The 22413-nt window shown below is 37.5% G+C and overlaps 1 protein-coding gene across 3 annotated transcripts in view; it reads right to left on the bottom strand.

The window, feature by feature from the left end:
* Window positions 1-22413, bottom strand: part of SCAPER (S-phase cyclin A associated protein in the ER) — a 163747-nt gene that overhangs the window by 46411 nt on the left and 94923 nt on the right. For all 3 annotated transcript variants that reach the window (XM_063346275.1, XM_063346276.1, XM_063346277.1), the window contains 2 exons: window positions 9995-10110; window positions 1780-1903 (listed from right to left, as the gene is read on the bottom strand). In XM_063346275.1, the coding sequence (XP_063202345.1) occupies window positions 1780-1903; window positions 9995-10110 (240 nt within the window). The remainder of the gene's footprint in view (window positions 1-1779; window positions 1904-9994; window positions 10111-22413) is intronic.

The following is a 22413-nucleotide window of genomic DNA, read 5'->3' as shown; positions in this document are numbered from 1 at the left end:
CAGAAAAGTGAGGTTGAAATTGCATTTGATTTTGATGAATAAAAACAAAACTAAAACCACATTAAATTGTTCGGAAGTAAGGTTCATACTTGCTGTATGTAAGAACATACTTAAAGGTTTCTCAAAACTGGATTCTTTCTGTTCCTGTATTCAGCAAATATTGGCATACTCGTTTAACAATTTTTTAAAACCTTGCAAATACATGTTCTCATTTATTACTTCTGGTATTACTTGGGATTTATTTTCCAACAGTAAGTGGGAATACGCATGACACAGGCAAAGACAGCATCATACAGATCCCCAAACTAGGAATACTGCAGGGAGTTAAATTCTTTGGAGGGGTGTCTTTTAATATTTTGGTATTCAGAGCCTGATCCAATTAAAAAACGTGTTCTCCATTTGTCCGTTTCTTTTTTGTAAAAAATTCAAACTTGACCTGATTAATTATATTTTCAGGATTGAAAAATCAGGGTTAGAAAAGCAACACTGTTTATTTTTTTGTACTTAAATATGTACTTCATGGAGCTACGAGGATATCCTAGTTTAAGGGCCAATTTTGCCTGAAGAGAACATAAGAGACTTTATGCATAGGAAAGAAAAGTCCACTGTGGATCATGGGAAGCATTAAGCTTTAATTACACTTTTGCTGCAATTCAAGGGTAGTATTTGGCAAGGGACTGAAAACAGCTCTAAGTGTAGTGAAGTTTTCTTACGCAGTATCTCTGATCTCTAGGTGGCCAACATTTCCTAAGAAACACCCTCTGTATTTCTTTGGGAAAGCGCAGGTCGTTTGCACAGTGCCGCTCTGCGAAAAGGGAAGGTGTTTGGCATTGGAACGAATCTTGTCACTTGTAAAGTGCTGAAGGATTTCATCTCTAGTGTAATTACCGCCGGAGCCTGTGCTCCGGCTGGCTCTGCAGAGAGCCAGCAGTGTTGTGACTGGCCCGGCACAATACATGTACCTTTCACTAAGTATATTTGAAATCTAATACCTGGAATCCTCTTGGAAAGATCTAGTGAAAAACAATGAACTGGCAGCTACTTAGAGGAGAACGCGCAGGTTGCATTTGGGTTTTCTTTGTGTCAAGGACCTTCGGACTATCTTTTTAAAGTGTTCATCAACAGCCCTATGGCTTGTTGATTCTAACAGCGTCATTTAAATTATTTAAAGTATGTACATAACTTTTCAATTAACAAACTGCTTGGCTCATGAAAATACATACACACAATTTATAAGTAGAAAACGAAGACTAAATATCTTATGATGAGCAGGTCACTATGAATTAAAAATGAGTTTTCAAATAAAATATTTAATGACATTTCAAATTAAATGAAACATTAGAAAATTAAAACTTTCGCAGTTGAAGAGTCCTGCTATTTAAGCACTTCAGCAAATCAAACTACAGTAACATACTGACCTGATGTACATTTCCGATATTAAGAACAAAACACATATAGACTACTCGTAATATTCTGTACTTAAAATATTACTATAGGGTGAATTAAAGAAGAAAACCACAGAAAACGTTAAAGATAGAACGCTGTCCACTCATGAGAGAGTTCCTGGTACGTATGCTTTTGTAAAAGCATAGCAGAAGGAAGTATAGACATTTGTATGTAAGTACAGCAGATACAGATACCAAACACATACAACAAAAGAATCTTACTCTTTGGAGCCTTTATTCTCTTATATCTCCCTGGTGTTCTCACACTCTAAATACTCTAATATATTTGTGAGGCATATAAAAATTGCTAAATTAAAACAGGTATTTTACATACCGTAAACTGGTGTATCAACAGGTCCATTAGAAAAGTGATCTTATTACTAAAAAGAACATAGGTGCAGTTTTCTGCGCAATTATTGCAGGTGAGGCTGTAAGCGTTTACTGCACTGCAGAGTGACCTAAAAAAAATCAGAAGGGAAGAAAAAGAAAAATAAGACTGATACTCTTTTTCTTCGGTGAATTAAAAGCAAATAAATGGAAGCACATCACAAAATAACCTTTCAGCAATTCACATTCATTTCCTTAAACTTGGGATTCCAAGCAGAACTAAAAATTTATATTAAATCAATTAAATCATTAAAAAATTCAAGACAGTAAAGCCGTATTTATCAGAAGTCATGCACTGTATGGCTATTAGATTCTTCCATATTCAAAACTTGGTTTACATCCAAATAGCATGCACTGGACAAGGCATTCTTGCAAAGCCTGAGCTTTCCTTGTGATATTAACCTGCTACAAATTACAGCTATACTAGGAAGGCATAACAAAACTTACACAGAATATCAGCTAATTTCATACTTTAGATATGTAATATTCTTTTTTTGTAGCTTATATCACACAAGCAAGTCGGGTATATAGGGTCTCTTTCCTAGCACAACCTTCAAGAAAACAAACACCTGTATAAAATAATTCAGAGTACACCAGGGCCAGCTTTAGTGAGAGGCTATTGTGCAGCGCCTGTGAGCTAATGCAGGGAAGGGAGAGGACTGAGACATTTGTACAGAGCAAGAAAAACTGAGCAGGTGAAATTCCTGTCCAAAAATTTCTACTGTCATGTTGTGAACCACTTCTGTACAGAGCCTTTCAGTGCTGGTTCCAGCGACAATAGCATCCATTGACCTAGACCTATGGCTGGCGGGAAGAGGTAACAGGTTTGCAACAGCAGGAACAGAAAATCAAAAACACGAGTCACAGAAAGCTCCAGACGTACAAAACACGCCCAATTATTCTTTGCATCATGTGCAGTAATTTCCATCTGCTCCAATTAAAGTGTCCTTCTCAAAACAGGATTTGCAGGGAAGCTGGGACCAGTCCCATAGAATATACTCACAGAGAAGATAAATCTGACCACAGATAATACTATTTCAGAATAAACACAAAATTCATTTCTTGAACTTTGCTTACTACAAAAGCTATCTCTGTTACTACACAAATATGCACACAGACACGTAACACAAAGGCATCATAAATATATATACAATAATAAAGATGGCTAGAAATTCAAGTTGTTTGTCTGAAGTAAACCAAAAGGAAAAGAACTTTTACTTTGTTGGGGTTTTTTTAACATGTGAAAAAATGTGACTAAGTTCAAATAAGCTCCATAGAAGAAAACAAATTGTGAGCACTGCCAAAAGGTCATACAAAAGTGGGACTGCAACAAACAAGTTATCGTACAGAAATCATCAAAGCTGGTATTTAACATAACAAGCTGCGGACTAATTCAACATACTTACAAAGAGAGAGCTGAGTTTTACCCTTTACTTTTCTCCTAAAATACTTTTTGAAACAACAAAGTTATTTACATACTAAGGAAGACCGCTTTACCCATTGCTGTGTTCATTGCTGTGGCATGCGATTACTTAGCACAGCTCCCCGGAGCTGAAATGGAAGCATCTTATCAACATACATTGTATTTCTCAAGCCAAGAAAGGCTGGGAACGCTCAGAGGCCAAAAAATTTAAAGTTTTTTAATTGGTATTTCTGGATTGTCTTTTCTTCAGCTGGATAAATGATTTTGAATTTAAAAAAGTAAGTGTGAACTTGCTTGGTTTGATCTGTAAAAACATAAAGAGCGTTTATACTTTTCCTTTGTTAATATCCCGAGTATCACCATATTGCCAGTTATATTAATTTTACTGTACTGGTAATTAATTTTACTCTACCGTCTAATTAAATCAGTTTCAATCTGCAGTTCACATGATATGAAAACAATATTAAATCATTGTTAATTTTCACCCTTCAAGGATAACACCTATACAAAATGCAAGCAGCATGCTTCACGTGCATTTTTTAAAACCTGCCTTGCAACAGCATTCTCTTTTCCTATCCTGACTATATAAAGGTATTTATTTCACTTTCCTCAGTAATGCTGAAAAATATTTTTATTAGGCACCTACTTTTACTTTTCATGGCAGATTATTCCCCTGTGGAGGTGTGTTTATAAGGAGAGAGAGATATGAAACTATATTGGTAGTTTCTATTTTCAGTTGAGAAGAAGATGCTTTAAATCAGCATCTGTCATTTTATCAGCTATTCTAAAATAAAGATTAATTATATTTAAATATAAACATTATAATTTACCCAAAGTGTCAAACATGATCTTGGTACGTTAAGTTATAATTTTATCAGACTTTCAGAGTTTCTGAGGTGATTTAGTTAGTTCACTGCAATAATGTTTTTTGATATGTGTGATTCCCAGTTCCTGAGAGGATCATTTATTTTACTTTTGAAAACAGAAAAACTTCCCACTTCGTATACAGAACAAATTCTATTGTGATAACACATCACGCTTTTGTTTTTCCCAACAGAACCTCATGTGAGAAGAAGTACTTGCGTTTTCAGAGACTCAAATAATGCATTTGAAAAGGGGGTGTAAGCAAATGGATGTCAAATTAATTTTTCACAACAATAGAGTTAGCAAACATAGGTTTGCTAAATACAGTTTGTTTAAATACTAAATGCCGTTCTAATCATGGCACGCTCTGAACTATGATTCAGTTCCACAATTTTTTTTTTTAATTCAAAATTGGAAGTGTCAGCACAGAAGCCGTCCCCAGGTGGTTCGCAGTGTTAAATGGCAGATTAAAGACAGCACAACTAATTTCTTTACTTTAATCTTATTAAGGGAACAACAGCTGTCAACTGTCACCATTTCTGCACAAGGCCTCTGAGACAAGTGCAGCGCTGCGAATCTCAAGCCAGAACTTTATTTAACCACCAGTTAAACTCTCTGGGATGAAAAACTCAATACATTTCTTACTGTTTTTTCCCCCTGTTGGAAGCTCTAACTGCTCTTAATTCCAAAACTTTTATCTCAAGAGATATCAAAATCCGTTGAAATAGTAAAGAATGAGAGTCACGTAAAGCAGCTGTTTATTGATTACTGATGTTGCTCTAAACTTTGTATCACACCCGCAAATCAGCTTTAAAGCTGTGTTAGACAGCATGTGTACTCAAACCACAGAATAAGTCTACCCTCTGACGTAAGGCTTTCCTCTAGAGTAAATCCAATTATAAAAACACTCATTATGGTACACATACTTTGATCCAAAAACGAAATCTCTCTTGAAACTAGACAAAAATATGCATCTGTACATTACATCTATTTTACATGAGTACAAAGCAATAGGAAGAGGATTCATTTTAATCAACATCTTCAAGCTAGATCTCAACAGTTTATATGTATGTACGTGACTTTCTTTTATGCTAGCACATTTTCACTTTCCTCAATTTGCCTGATATAAACAAGTTGACAAACTGTAACTTTTATTCAAAATACTGAGGCAGCAACAGTATCCAACCACGTAAAACCAATCCACCATAATGCACCGGGATGTGGAGGCGAGAACTCACAACTCTTGCTTTATCAATCTCAGAGCATCCCCAACTTACAATAATTAACCTGTTCCAAGTGTAAAGCTTTTTCACATTACTTGCAACTTCTGAAGATTATAAATGAATGTACTTTGATTATCAATGAAGGAAATAACCCAAAAAGCTGAATTTGGCAGTGAAATAATACAAAACTAAACATTACCAAATTTAGGATGTGTTAATTCAGTAGTGAAGTGCTCGTTTTTAGCCAGTTTGCATCTTCTGCAGCACTCTGATAGGGAAAGCAAGCCATCAGTATGGGTATTTAAAAGCTGAGTTTAGACGAAGCGGGAGGTGAGCTGTTACTGAAAAACGGTGCACAGACTGGCTGTATTGTGGAATGGTTAAAAAACCACCGAGGCAAGAATACGAAATGAAAGAACAACAACAAAACATTTATTTTGAGGTAAAAATACCAATTTTAAGTCTTGCAGACTATATAGGCCCTTATCCTTCTCTCACAGGGCCTATTACGCAACTAGGAACCCTCAAAGATTCGTCATCAATTACTGTTTTGTCTGTATTTTTTACATTATCTAAGGATGTCTGATTTAAAAAAGAGGGCTCCAGCTGAAGTATAGTCACAATTAATAGAGAGAACACAAAACTCAGCATCAGTTCTCCTTCAAGAGACTTCCAAAACCAGATTGGAGTTTCACTCTGACATTTAGTATACTTATGAATGAACTACTGCATGGCAAGTGACAATCAAATAATTAATTTACCCCAACATTTAGAGGTGTGATGGAATCTGAAAGCCTTCTACAGAGATTCTCCAGTCCCTGGCTTATCAATTGTTTCATTGCGAGATCTGGCTCTCAATCCAAAAGTTTCCTAAGAGTTCGCAGGACTCCTATCGACAACAGAACTTGTTCCTAAATTGCACAGGAGGGCAATATCGCTTTATTCTTGAGCTCAGAGACAGACAGCAAGAATAAATCATGGAAAGAGTCAGATGCTGCAGGCTTCAGGTGTTGAGCTTGCAAAGAGGCCATTCGCTTTAGAGCATCTTTATGTCCTTGCACCAACTGCATGTTTCTCTAGAGGGAACATCCTTACAAGAAAATAAGAAACCTTGTTTTGCACTTGACGTAGAAAGCTTTGTGAGCAATCCTACAGAACTGCATGAACAGTTAACAGCGCAGATTAAACAGAGTAAAAATGACAAGAAACTGGCTACAAAACCAGTTCTCAGCTCAAAATATTCTTAATGAAAGAAGTAATTTGTATCAATGCCACAATATCATGCAGGCACTATTTTCTGCTTTTTACAAATATAATTATGGTTCAAGCTTTTTTACCCTGATAATATTTGCTTTAAATAAATTATGCAAGAAATTGTATGAATCGAGAAGATACATTATAACAAAACTTACTTTAATCATGTCTTGACTTGTAACAAAAGTCCTCCTTTGTTCCTTACACAACTACTGCTCATTTCTGTTTAAAAGTGCTGGTCACCAAAGGAACTCAAAGCATGTCACAAATGTTAATTAAACAAACCCTACAAACCTCATTTGTTAGCAGATTTGTTAAAATCTGCAAGGCCAGTAACATGTCCTGGCACAAAGGGGCTAAATGAGTTGCCCATAGCAAATATGCAAGACACAGCGGATGAGACTCATCTTCTGGCCTTGATCTTAAATCATTAAATTGTTTTGCTGTGCAGCTCCCAGTTGCTTTTCAGTGGAAGCATAAGAAAAATACCATAAGACACTGAAAACCCATGAAATTCTGATGAATATGTCTCATTTTGTGGCGAACCGAACAAATTCATGAAAATTACAAAATGCTACTTTAAGAAATAACGCAGCTGGACGCTAATTTGTGTGTTAACACCAATCATAAAACCTACTATAATCCATTGCTTTCTCTTTTCCTTTTTCAGTGATTTATTTGAAGGGGAGAAAAATTACCCCAACACCAAATGTATCATCTGTCTCATAAATGTCACATCTTTTTCACAGTGTTTGCCGTCCTGCTGGTCTAACTACCAATCTGGACAGTAGTACAAAACAACAGGCATATTGTTAAATCTTTTGATAATAAAGCTTTATCTTGTAGACATGGGATTAAAGTTCTGAGCTGCACCATACTGCCAGGATTTTGGAGAAAGAGAGATGTAGATAATAGCCCGTGTAATCTCCTCACCTACTTGTAAATAGCTTATCCTCATCACAAAACCACAGACAAATTCCCAATTTAAGATGAGTACAAATGGTTAAACATTGCGAGAGCACACAAACAATCTTAAATACAGTAGCGTCCCTTAGGAAAGCATATTTGACTAGGGGAAGACTGGAGGGCAATTAATTAAAGGTCTTAGTTCAACTTCTTTCAACAGGGCTCTGCTTTGTCTTTAAGCAGAGAAAACGGCTGCTTCGCTAGATTCAAAGATTAAGAAGTCAGGATGTAAATTGTATTTTGCACAAAAGTAAGAAAAATAATTTCAAACTCATTTCAAAAATTAAATGAGGAGAAGCGTGATACGATTTCTCTTCATTTAAAGAACTAAATAAATTCTATGATTATCCTTTGTTTTTGAAACTCAAACATTCTGTATTTAAAGCAACACATTTGAAGAATTTCTTAAATACTTCCAGTGAGAGCACACTAACATGCATCATTACGGTTTCTCCAAACCAGCCACGTTTGTGCCTGGTTCAAAGCGCTCACAGAAAGCCCCAGCCTCCGAACGCCTGCTGGAACTGAAAGTTGGGCTGCAGCTCCTGCTCAGAATGGGTTCTTCTCTACCAGAAAGGAGACCACAGACACAGCAGCAGAGGAGGCTTGGCGTCACCTGCAGCAACCCCGAGTTCCCTGTGACCCTTCCAGCAGCCTCGGGACTCCGCAAGTCAGACTCAAGCAGACTCTTGCAGAAAAATCCAGCAAGAGTAGTTAGCTTTAGAAAGCAAGATCCTGTGCTAAATTACATGCAACGTCCTGTACAGATTCCAAACTACAATCCTTCCAGATGCCTGGAGCCTGCCGTTTGCTGTAAAGCTGAATAAAATGCTGTACTGCAGGAGCGGAGCTAAGTTCTTCAGTAGATTTTTTAACATACAGAGCTGTCAGAATAGCTTATATTAATGTCTTTTCTGCCTCGATATTTCTTTTGGAAACACAGATAGCTGAAAACTTGTGTTAATAAAACAACGTTGGAAGATTTTTTGAAAAGCTTAAAAATTCTTTTTAGAATTCAATCCTGAATAGGCTCAGGAATCTGAGAGACCAGTTACACTGGTCAGAAATAGGTATGAAAAACAGTAACTGTCATAGAAGGAGAACCTCTGATACATCTCCTTGGATGTTTTTTCTGTTACACAAATGTGGCTGACATGGGGCTTTATTTACTGGCACACAAGCTCCTTTGAAAACTAACACATCCTCATACTGTCTAACAAACTTTAAACAAAATGTTTTCAGTAACATAAACACAATATTCTCAAACCTTCTCAACAAAGGTTGCCAATGTGAGACTATTCCTAAAATGAAAGAACACAAATTGAAGATGTATCGAAGATGCACATTTGAAGAGTTTAAAGCTAAATTTAGGCCAAGCTTTACGCGGCCATGCAGTACGGCCCTTTCCCTTGCAAAGTTTATCCCACATTGATGAGGATAAGTCAAAATTAAAGCCTCTGCAAATTAATGAGTCCAAAGGCTGCTGCTGAGCTGCTCACCATAGGACCAAGTCAGGATTGCTCATCACTGGAGTTGGCTGGACTTGCAGCAAGTGCATTCTGCATGACTTAGCGGGAATGTAGCAATTTTATTCTCTTTGAAGACCAAAGTTAAGATATTAAAATCATTTTTTTCCCCTTGGTGCTCTTCCCTAGCATTTCACACTTGTCCCATAACATATTAATGGCCAGTTTTAATCCAAACCCTCACAACAATATTAAAATATACCTACAAACAGATGATGACAATGGGACATAATAGGATATACTGGGCTTGGTTCATCTTGTACTAAAACCATCCCTACCTCTGCTCTGAAAGCACGTTTGTGCCTTTGAATGGATAAAAATTACAGTTAGAGATTAGGGGAAAAAAGCATGCTTTAGAGTTATAAGTTTTTGCAGGCATTCTGTTTAGTCACCACCTTTTTTTTTAGGGATTAGATATTCAAACCCTTCTATTCTTATGTGCTATAAAGAGGAATTCTTTTAATCCCCAAGAATTTTGATTTACCTGTTTGTAGAAGCCTTTTCAGCTAGCAGTATCTTACAACTGTTTCATTTTAAAAGCAGTCAGACTCCAGTGAATGACAACCCTTTAAATAATTCCCCCCCTTCCCACTAGAGATCTTTACAGACTAACTTCAAAAGATATGTAGCTCCTCTTCTGTTTAATACAGTTTTCTTTTTTCTCATTTTGTACAGTTAGGGATACTACCGCTCAAATATAGAATAGCTAGAAATAAAATCACCAAGTTAGAAAACCAGAGGTTGAGTGGAAATGTCCTTCACCTTCCATGGCAGCGTACAGTACAGCACCATTTTTTTCTTTGAAGTTCAACACTGAACTATGAGAACAGGCTGCAGTAAAGAAGTAGATGTGAAATAAATATTCTAGTGATTCTAAGTGGCAAATGAAGGAACGATCATACTTACTTAAAAGGAAGCCGTGAAACCGCATTCAAACTGGTGGGAGAAGTCACCGCTTGAAGAACATTTTCCAGGGCAGTCAGTCCTCCTGCAGCCCGAAATGCTATTTGATCTGCCGTGTTCTGGATAAACACAAACACAGAAGAGAACCAACAGAAATTAAAGAAATCCCTACATAAAAGATACGCTTGACAGAAAATTGTCCCGTGTTTTGTCAATGTAGAAAAACGTTAAATACATGTATTTATCACATTGAACACCTCTGAAAAAGAGCATTTTACTGCCAGTGCGCAGGAAAGCGTGTTCTTTAGAGCAGGAGGTGAAATGCTCAGGTACTAACTTTTTCAAAGATTGTATATACATATCAAATACTATATAGGTAATACAGTTGAATACCATAATCTCTGTAATGACATATTGTTCTATGGATTTTAATAAAGTTAATCTTTATCTGTTGCTGTTATCTTTGTAGCTGTTCCTTACAGCTCTGTATATGATTTAAAGAATCTAGACGGGTAATTCTTCTTTCTTACAGACTTCTCCAAAAGGAGAAAACCTCCAGACTTGTTGCCCGATTTGTTCATTGTAGCTTAGTCAGATCACTTTAAAAAATGAGTCCCACCCCTACGTTGAGGATACCTGGTTACGTATTTCACAGAATGCGGACCCTGCAAGTTAAGTCGCTGATCTGGAAGAAAGTCTGACAGCATCACTGGTCGATGTTTTATTTTATCCTTAATCTTAGGAAGACAGAAGTGTTGCCTGACAGATGCTGTTGAGGATACAAGTTGGTTAGCTGTTGTGGCTTCCCCAGATTAATTGCTTGGAGTTTAAGAACCAGGTTAAAAATCTGGGTGTGATTTTTGGTAGTGCTTCAATTACAGGAAACCACAGAGGTAAAGTTTGAAAATGACACCTAGATGACTGGTGTAGTTCACCACTTCGGCAACTCCAACTTCTTACCCCCCTGGGCCCTCTGCCTAATCCACTGCTTGCAGCTTATTCAAAATGCAGCAGAATTAATGAATATTTTTAGCTTTGAGGTATGACATTCACCTCCAGCTTGTTTTGCATTCGTTACACTATGCTGTTGGTTATAAACGGAAAGAATCAACTTAAACTAGTTTTGTATGTGTTCCTAGCTTTTTCTTTATTCTAGGTGTCCCCTTTGAACTTCCACTTAGCAGAACAGGAAGGTGTAAGAAATAACCCTACCATTATTCCTACAGTTTGCAAATGACCGAGTTCTTACTGGAGCAGGTCCAGAATTTTAGGACTTACTCATACCTTTTTCTTTTCATACAATTTTGGTTTTAGCTCCTACTGTTTAAAATAAAGCATGTAAGATCTTTTTCTTCTCTGCTTTTAAGTTGCTAATTTTGTGTTACTTTATCAGCTGTTTGTATTGACTCATCTTAATTTCATCAATGATACGGATATACTAGTTAATAAGAAATAATTCTTTTTTTTCAGTGCTGCAAGCACTAGGCATGTGGGAAAAAATGGGAAGTGCTCTATAAATATAATCATTATTAATCCTCATTATTAGTCCATAAAAATGCATTATGCTATAACAGAAAAAAAAAAAAATAGTTTATAATAGAAAAAACTCTTACTGACTCTGGCAATAACATCTTTCCTTGAACAGTTAAGAAATATAATTGAGCAAGATAAAATATGCTTTAAAGAGAACCATTTTTCCCTCTGAGAATTAGACATTGATATGTAAACACAAAAGTATGTATCTTACTCTTTTTTTTTTAAATCATGCAACTTTCTCTCCATTAAGTTTCTTTCAAGCAAACGACTCTATTCTATTTAAATGACTTGTTCCAGGCTCCAGAAAAAACGTTTAAACAAGGAAGTCAGATATTAAAAAATAAACCATTTTCCACAATTAGTACGAATTGCACGTAGACTTTTAGACAGACAAAAGGTTTACCTTCAAAGGAATGACTAGCCTCAAGTGAATGGAAATCTGTGTCCCAACTCACCAAGCAGTTCAGATAATCGATTTCCTACAGGCTAACTAATAATTACAATTTCTAGCAGTCAGTTTTAGTCCAGTTAGCCCAGTAAGTGTGCCTTAACTGAAGAGTTATTTTTGAGTTCCACTTGCATATTCCTCCTTTACTTCCTCTCCTTCCCTTCCAACTCAGAAAAACTCCAAGCAACAACCAAAGCAGCCTCCTTTAGCAACCCTTGGCCGGGGATCCAGCGACGGCGGGGCCAGCCTGCAGTGAGCGCTGCCTCCCCTGCAGCGCTGCCCACCCACCTCCTGGCAGAGCCCCGACAGTCCTGCCACAAGCCAGAAAATATTATTTGAGCACCCTGGCTTACAGCCACAGTTCTCAAACCTTCTCCTCTTCCTCCCCTGCTCCACCAGCGCTGCAGAGCGGTTCAGCACCCCCAGACAGAGCCTGGGCCTTTCGAACGGATCAATTTTCACTTCAGCCTAAAACTAAATAGTGTAAAGAGAGGTTTTGTTATTTCAAGTGTGCATTTTCCTTGGTAATCAAGCTACACACATAAGCAGTGTAGACAAACGCGCACGAGGATTTCTGCAAGTGATTGGCATACCGGCATCGCAGCACACCAACAGGAGACATTTATGTGACGCCACTGATTTATTTGCTACCACATATTTGTTAGTGCTACTCCAGTTTTAAATGTGCCAAGCACTTCCCACTTCTCACTTTCCCTATTTCTCATGGGAGATTATGCCACAACCTATTACCTCTCGTGGCGAAGAACTCTTTCCTGTCATTTAGACCAAATATGCCCTTTCTTGATTTCATCCCATTACTCTGAGTTATATCCCATTTTATTGCACTCATTTTGTTGCTCCCCTTAGCAATTACTCCATTCTTGAAAGCGTACACTCTTACATTTTCCTACTTGGCTTGTTTCTCAACTCTTTATATTCATTAATGTTAAACCCATCCTTTTTTTTTTTTCATGTAAACTTTTATCTGTGATTTTTTTTTTCCATAACTCCTCTTTTCTCCATAAATACCTAGTAATAAAGTGTCTAGAAGGGAACTTCCCCCCACCCAAATCCATCTCCAGAGCCACACTGAAAGAAGCTATAATGTCTTCCCATTGGGAGAAGAGATCTTCATGTATCTATTTTAAAAGAATATTAATCTTTTGAAGCTGTTTGATTTCCTACATGCTCTCCTTCCACTTCAATCTGGAGCACCACTTCTTTTACAGACAGACTTTTTTCACAGTGCCTGTTTCACTTTTGTCTAATATTTTGCTAAAATACAAGTATACTTTGCAAAATACAAATTTACATTTTAAGGAACTTCCTTTACTAGTACAACTTTCTATCAAGCAGAAGCGAGTTTGTAATTTACCCCAGTTTTATATGACTTAGCTTTATGTCCTACTATTCTCCTCTCTGGATTACTCATAAAAATTAATCTGCATTTTGATGCTTAGCCATCAGGCAAATAAATCCCTAACTATGTGCATGGAAGAGAGAGGGGGAAAAAGCTTCGATAAAAGGAAGAAACAAAGGAGCAGTGAAGTTGGGGAAGATCCATGAGCATGGTATTTGTTCACCATGCTTACAAACGTCTATAAAACTGCCACTTAGGGATTAGGAATACATGACTTTTGGCATGATATTTAATATATTAATCTCCAAGGATTCTTTTAAGATGGAGAACTCCAAGAGCTTTTAACCCATTTACTGGAAGGCAATGTTGATTACCAAAGTAACTGCTGGTACCCAGTGCTTCTGAGTGACCTCGGTCACCAGGCAAGTGTCCTGCTCTCAGGAGTCCCAGGTTGAGGCCCAGCTCCCTGAGCTTGGTCCTGGAGCAGGGGAGGTCATGGGAACTGAAGGGCCACATGCCCTGTCCCCAGCAGAGCAGGAGAGGCACTGGAATATTGGGTTACTGACATTTTCAGAGTGAACACTGGGTGGACTGCGGTACCAGAGGAAACGATGAAAAAGGAATTGTGCACAGGCAATTCCCTCAGCTATCCACAATACGAGACCTCGGACTGATGAGCTGTGTATAAAGAATGAACGGTGTTAAATCTCCCCAACGTTGAAAAATATTGCCATTCTATCTCTGAAGTATAGCAGCCAAATAACACCATTTTAAAAAATATTCAGAATTAATTCCTACTTGAGGCAATTTCCAAATTTTGATGTATTTATATATTCATCTAAAGAAATCTTTCTTAACGCATAAACATACGAGAGCAGGCTATCTTATCCAATTTGTCTTTCTTCCCAAAATTAACCTATATCCTTCAAAATATGATCCAAACTCAATGTTCTGTAGTGCTAAAGCTTTACATTAGCTGATACATATTAAAATATGACACAAATTCAAAAGAAGTACACTGAGGCATGTAAGTTATTCAAAGTCTTTCTTCACATAATATTCTCATTTAAATTGGTTCCCACTTGAATCTGTGTGAGAACGAAAGACCCATTCAGGTAACTACGACTTTTACTCTGGTAGCACCCAAGGCACCGATCAGACCACGCACCATCTAAGTATGAAAGATGGCAGATACTGCAGGGAGTAAATATTAAATACCTATTTTGAAAAGGGCATAAACCATTATGGCACATTTTTGCTGCTTGAAAGAATCCTCAAGACTTCTAATTTAGTCTCCCAAATCACTGAACTAGATGTTTATGAAGCCCATTTCATAATTTCAATATAGAAACTGTCCTTTGAGTGGCTGCATATTTGGATTGGGAAGGTTATTCCACAAAGGCAATCGATATAATGGAATTCATGTTTGTTGAATGAAAGAAAACATATAAACTGGTTTTCAAACTGTGTGAAAATTTGACTTGCTCATACACGTTTTCAGAAATTCACAAACACTTCAAATAACATTTTTAAACAATTTGATTTCTAAGTACCAAAGTATTTCAAGGCTCTGAAGTTACCTGGTCAGGCAGGAGAGCAGCGACAAATGAACATGTAGGCAAAAATTTTTATTACTGTCATCTATGCATTTCTTAACAGAGACAGAAGGAGGCACAAAAACCTTGGGGATGCCACCTAGATGTGTCCTAACCACTACAAAAACAGTAACAGAGATGGAGTCTTCAGAACAGCAGACGTAGCCCTCAAAACCACCACATGAAAAGAGTCTTGTTTTCCTTATCCCTCTCAAGGCTGTACCAGTGTGACACACAGCAGTCTAGTTTGTGCAGGAGGAAAGCCAACACAGCTGATGGGAGATTAAGTATGTATTCTTAATCTTTGGACCATTATAAACTTGTAATTTACAGCATACAGCAACTAGTTTCAGCAGAACAGTGCATGAATCAAGTAACTTTAGCAGAGAGTGTGTGTGTGTAAACTAATGCATGTGTGGCAAAGTAAACAGAAATAACAATAAATTAAACACATCGTGTAACCATTTTATGGATTAACTATGAACTAAGCATTTTAAGAAACTTAAAATTAATCCTTTTTTTTTTAAAAAAAATATGACAAACAATCCAAAAGCTGGGCTAGCGTGGCTGACGTCTACCTACCTGTTACAACACCTGAATGGATTTGAATTCCCCTTCTCGCCTCTCCTATGGCTTGAGTGACAACTGACTAATAGGATTACAGGCTCCGTTCCAATAATACAGCTCAGCTACATGCCAGCAAAAAATGACAGCCTAAACCTGAATTACATGGCCTGGGAATCCATCCAATTATTAACTAAAGTAACTGTTATTACCTAACCTAATCAAAGGAGAAGCAGCTGTTAATCTTTGGTGGCCTGCAGTGTAGTAGCGGTCAGACTGGATGAACTGTCTTTGTACTTGACTCCTCTACAGACAATAATTATGTCCTTTGTGATCAAGAAGGAAGGGCTTCCTAACCTTTCAGACAGAGGCGGCAGATGGGGAACAACTGTTTGTGTGTTCATTAACAAGATAGGGTGGATTTTATCAGGGTTTGGCATCTGTGGCACCTTCAGAAGCACCACTTACCCAATGACACAAGTATGTTTGGCAAATTTGAAAATTAGCAGACTAAATAGAAAGTTCAAAATAATGTTTTCATCTCATTATCTGACATTTGGTACAGAAAAATACACACAGCTAAGAAATAGTGATTTACACGCATGCCTCATCATACCTAACACGGTCAACAAAAAAATACACGAAAAGGCCAATGGACCTGTGCTGTTACTTTGCTGGGGTTTGTTAACCTCACTAAAGCAGTCAGATAATATAAACTTTATGCTTCTGAAATAAAACCAAATCAGGGGAAAAGTCTCTGGTTCATTTATACAAGTCAGTAGGTAATACAACGTAACACGGAGTGAAATAAAGTGACCCTCAATTAGTAACAGCTTTTAGTCTCTGTGCACAACATTCCAGGCAGAAGCAAGACCAAAACCTCCGTCCTGTGCTGCCGCACCCCTTTACACAGGACATTTGGCAAACTGGGAGATTTGTAAACAGAAGATCCGAGGTCAGAGAAACCTGCCTCATCATGAGACACTACAGAAGTATAATTTAGTTTACGTTGGGACAAGTAAAAATATGATGGGATCACAGTGTGGAAGTACCTGAATGGGAAGAAGATCTCTGATGATGCACAGTAATAGCTAATATTTGGAAGCTGAAACTGGATGAGTTCAGGTAAGAATAAAATGATTTTTTTAATGCCAAGGCGAATTAACGAGAAGCATAATATACTTAGGATATAGTCGACTCTCAATCATTTGAAGTTTTTAAATCAAATCTGATTATCTCCTAGAAAAATATGATCCTAGTTAAATCATAATTTATTAATTTGGTGCAAGTGTTATTGGGTGAAATCCAATGTCCTGGACCAAAGTACTCACTTCCATACATTTCTCCTGTTAAAGTATTATTATTAGTTAATAAGTAGAGCAGAATCAGAAATAATGCAGAGCTTTGACAGCTGAAATGATTTAATGTCAGCATTAGCACCTCTGTTCTGTGTAACTTCAGCACCTCACATTTCGACTATTTGAAATCTTTTTGAACTAACTTAAATACCCCAGTGTAAACCCTCCAAGACAAACCTCCACAATCAGTATTTTTATGTAGATTAAAAAAAGAGTATTTTCCTTCATCAGCCAAAAGAATGCTTTCTGCTAGTCCTGCCTACTATGTCTGAAAAAGAAGCTGATCTGGAAAGCCTGTTCCAGCAGACCTCAGGAACTAAAACTATTCAGAAGAAAATATTTCTGAATGAAACTCAAATACTTTGAAACATTCTGACTTCTATTTTTGAAAAAACACATCGAACTTGTGCAACTCTATTCTACACTTGTTAAACTGTTCACTGAAGGAAGAAATAATAACTAATTAGAAAAATATAGTTGAAATCCATTATAAGAATTCTCTTCTTTCCTTTTATCTAGTGTTTGAAGATACTATCTAAAATGCCAGGGGCTAAGAAATGCAGTTCAAAGCTGCCTTAGAAAAACAAACCAGACAACTGAATCCTCCTCCTTTTTTTCTTTTTTTTTTTTTCTTTCCTCCCCCTTTAAATAAATACACAAGTATATCTACATGCACATACAAAACCATAGATACGCTCGTGATTGTAGAAAGTCTACACTCTTTGATTAGTCCTCCAGACATAAAACTACACAGCGAACATCACCGTACCGTATATCAAGCTAATATATTCTATTAAAATAGACAACTTTTGTTCCCTGTAATACTTCTCTCTAGTGAAATCAGTACAATAATAATACCCCATTCCAGCTGAAAATCTCAAGCTGTTTTTCAAACATGAGTGACTTCATCCCCAACAGAATTTCAGGCACCAAACATCAATGGGAAACTAGTTTAAGATTAAAACATGAGCCAGAATTGGCTCAGCAGCCTTCGCACACCATTGGGGGGAGGTATTCATCCACATTAAGGACATTTTTATCACGTATTTGCATCAACTCCTCCCTCATGCATTACTTATGTGTAAAAGCACCCAAGCCTTTCAGGTACTGCTATACAAGGCCACAGAAAGCGGGGCCTGAGAAAGGAAGAGCTAAGGTATGCTAACTTGAATAGCTCAGGTATACTAACTGCAACTTCACGTATCTTCTATTTAGTATAAAGGAAGACAAATATCTAAGTACAGGAAAAAAAGGGTGAAAAAGCAGCTGATACATCACTCAAATGCAAAAATGAAAATAAGGCTTACTTTATTTTTAAATTCAATTAAAAATAAAAAAAGAAGAGGCATTTACTATTATACCCTCTGAAAGTACATTATTGACAAGCAACTTAAAATTGGTCCAGGCCCAGGGACTAAGAAATTGATTCTTAAGCCTGTTCTGCAAACACTAAATGTCACGTGCTCATAAATTTAACTTCTGTCTGTGTACATCACATATTTTATTAGTTCTTCTTTTTCCAAAGTTCTGCCCACATTGTGTGGTAAACCACACTGGACAGGGCTCCTTACTGAATCACTGTATTATCTCATTGCATAAGATGAACCTTATTTACGTGATCTCCTTCCAAGTTCTGCAGTGTCTTTTCAGTTCATTGGTAAAATCACAGAGAGGCACTCTATTAACACTGCTGTTGACAAGGACAGGACCCTCACAATCCTGTTCGTGACATTTCAAGAGTCAGTGAAAGCCATAAAGGAGAGAGAGGTAAACTGGTGAATTCCGTGTTATCTGTTCAGCTGCTTTCACTCATGCTAAGTAGCACAAAAGGGAACAGCCAATATTGCTTGGAAAAAGAATTGTCCTTACAGATATTGCAAAAGGCAGCACTGAGCATTGCAGCACTTGTACCTATTAAAAATAAATGTTTAGTCTATTTATAAGTAACAGGGCATCGAGAAGGTGCATCAATTACAGGAGGAAAGCAAGGATAAAGGTTTAAGTCTCTAATAGGAGGAACAACTGCTTCTAGACCTCCATAGATGGCTCCATTAGCTAAGGCCAATTTGACTTTTTCTGAATACCTTTATAAATAGAAGTTCCCAAACAAGTATCTGAAGAGCATAATTATGTGACCTTGTCCCATTCTCTCTCAGCAGTTTATTGGACAAGAAATTGTCCAGTGAGTAGGGAAGTAACAGACCTCTTGCAACACTGAATCTTAAATACCTACGGCTGACATTTCCCCAGGGGCGGCTTTCACCCACTAGAAAGCAGCACTGATTTCAGCTGAACTGAGCTATGAAAACTGGTGCAATCAAGGAAAACTGAAGATACTAAAATTATGTGGGGAAAAGAGGGAGCTACAGTTGTTTAAAGTCATTTAAAGACCTTAGTGCAGTCAAGAGCACCTGAATTCTAACCACAGCTTTCACATCCATTGCCTTGCGTACTCTCTTGGAACCTTGTGGACTATTTGCCCATTACCCATCTACGGGACAGCAACAAAGGACTGAGGCACAGATTAGCAGTGTGAGTTTGTGAAGTAGTGCAGACATGAGAACAGACAACAGACACACGTACAGTTGATATATTCTCAAGTCTGAAGTGAGGGTCTCAAATCAGCTGTAGAATTTTAAGAATACTTTCAAGAAAAGGTGTGTGTATATATATACCACGTTTGTATACATACACCATCAGGCTAAATAAAATAAAAACTTCAGTTCTTTAGAAACTACAATAATACTTACTTTACCATGAGCTATAAATTGGCATCTACTGATACACAGAAATGTGTCTGTGTAGGGCATTTTCTCATCACTGAGAAATCAGTGTCCGTACTTTAATGGTATTAAAACATATCTCTTGTCCTGTAACTGCTTAGTGAAGAAACTGCATACCTTGGAAGGTAGATATATCCATTATGTCCATTCTGATATGACGTATTAGTTCCAAACTGACAGAGAAGGAAAAAAGCCTGATCTGACAGCAAAAGGCCACAAAACTATGTGGCCTTTTGTGCACTGGAAGCTCACAACATTTAACTGCATCCCACAGAACCAGAAACGAACACACAACAGTTTTCAACTACACACATTGTGCACAGTAAATTAACCTCTGAATAATCTTGGAATAAGTGCACTGCACAGCTTATCTGTGAACTGAACTTGCCTTTTAATACCATTTCCAGCAAACAAGTTAAAAAATAGTCTGTGGCTGACCCCTAGTAACAAGTTCCTATTTATATGTTAATCTTGAGAAAAAGGTTAATCCACAGATTATAGAAACTCTGGGCAAACGAATTATTGATGATAGAAAGCTGCCTTGTCCAACCTGCAACACACAACACACACCTGACCTATTGACTTCCTCCTGGCAGTGACGCGGAATGGCTGTTTGGGTAGAAAATGCTGCCCAAAGAGCTGCTCCTGCGTTTGCTCACAGCCTGCTCTTTGAACTCCCAGCCACTCTCCTGTTACTATCAAATCCGCTGCCGAGTTCGACCACATCAGGTGACGTTTCTACTACTAGTAGCAGGCTGGACCATATGCAATTAACTTACAGTACAATACCCCATACTCCAGGCTCTGAACATGGCTGAGCCTTCTTCAAACCACATTTTAGTGGCACTGTGCATCATTGGCACTCAGGGCTGAACATGTATATGTCAAAAATCCCTATCTCCCAAATTAAAGGGTTTAAAGAAATGAGTTAATTTTGAGGAGAGTTACTTACATCTCAGATTTTCCATCAATTACATCTGCTTCATCAGTTCTTGAGTTCACGCTCTGAACTCATGTTCTCTGCTTTCCTCAGAACAGCTCAAGACTCGATTAACACTTTCAACAAAGGAAGCACAAATAGAGAATTCCCTATGTTACCTCTCGTGCTAGCAAAATTATTAGATTTTTGGTGGTAAAACGCAGAGTTCTAAGGGCCTGAATTCTAATTCTACCTGGTAAAACAGACTTAAATTTTTAAGTTTTGCAATTTAACACACTTCATAAAGTTTGGATTTTGACTTTAAATCATTTTTAAACTGTTATAATTCAGCTTTACATTTGATTAATGACTTCCCTTCACGTGACAACACTGTAGCTCTGGAATTGGCTACTGCAGGAGTATCCAAAGTTGAAAAATTAATGGATAGATTAAAAAAATAATCCATTCTTTGTATAGAAATACATCATATGTTTAGCTAAAATGAAGTTACAGCTTCTGATTAGCTATAAAAAGAAAATAGCAACTACTTTCATAACAAAAAAAACCCCCAAATACTGATGAAAGCACAGTTAAGACACTATGTGAATCTTTATTTTTTAAACATTTTGGCCACAAAATTCCCGCTGCCCAATAGAAAAGAAAGCTTTTTGGTGAAAACCAATGGATTATGTATCAAAAGCTTCATATGGCTAAGAGCTAAAAGACACATATCGCGTATAAGAGAAAGGCAGTAGGTCACAACATGACAGTACCAACGACTCCACAGGGTCCCACTGCACAGCTGGAAGGGTGGAGGTGGAAAAGGCAAAGGCCTGATGTGGGGCTCGGGGGCCTTTGCCGGCTCGTTTTCATCCTCAGCCATGAATTTGCCTCACAGCTGCTGCCAGAGGTCAGCCCTGCTGCTGGTCCTGTGACACTCCTGCTACCAAGCTGAACTGCTGCTCAAGCACTGGAGACTGGCCACCCCCATCTGCACTACAGATTAGTATAAAATGTAGATAGCACAAACGACAGTGGCTTATAAACATGCCTATTTGACTGTGGGCATATGGCTACTTTTTTTTTTTTTTTTTAAAGACTACTGTGCATGCGTGTACTTCTATTTTTTCCTATAGAACACCCTGTATGATTGCACATTTAAGTCTTACCAGGATATATACTGGTTACCCATGTGAATATCCCAACGCACCAAAACCAGGAGACATGCTGCTGTAAGAAGCTCAGTAGGGAAAAAAGCTGTGTAATTTCTAAGCATGTTGGCACATGAAGTGCTACAGAATTGTCTCAACCTGATGTTGGAAACATGAAGGCATTCTCCAATAGAAGTACTCAAATGGAACAAAACCGGGGCCTGTTTGTCCAAAACAAAAATCAACCATATTTTAAAGCCTGTTCTAAACACAGCCATAACTAAACACAGAACTTTGAGAATTAACCTGCCAATGAATTTAGCAGGTAATACCTTTGGCCTAGAAGTCATATCAGTATTAACTAAATTAAAATCTTATGTAAGCATTTTTCTTCCAAAAAGAAAATTTGACTTCTAAATAGATTTATTACTTCTAAGGATTAAAAGGACAAGCTGTTGTTTCTGCCAGTAGTGTCCTCTAGTGGAGAAATGGGAGATACTAAGTAAACAAGAAAACAGAAGTGGGCTGCATCACAGAAATCACCCTGTCAGGAGAATACAAACGGCTCTCAATCTCAAACTCGCCTAGAAAAGTTTGGCATCTTGACCAAGCTTTTCATTACTATAATAATGCTTAAACATAAACGTTAAATAACTTTTTAAAGCTTCAGTCAGACTGAGAAATGAATACTATATACAATAATTGGTT

This window comes from Chroicocephalus ridibundus, chromosome 9 (genome assembly GCF_963924245.1).
Source record: "Chroicocephalus ridibundus chromosome 9, bChrRid1.1, whole genome shotgun sequence".
NCBI classification, from domain to species: domain Eukaryota; kingdom Metazoa; phylum Chordata; class Aves; order Charadriiformes; family Laridae; genus Chroicocephalus; species Chroicocephalus ridibundus.
The sequence above is the reverse complement of the archived record's forward strand: the minus strand, read 5'-3'. Positions and strand labels throughout refer to the sequence as shown.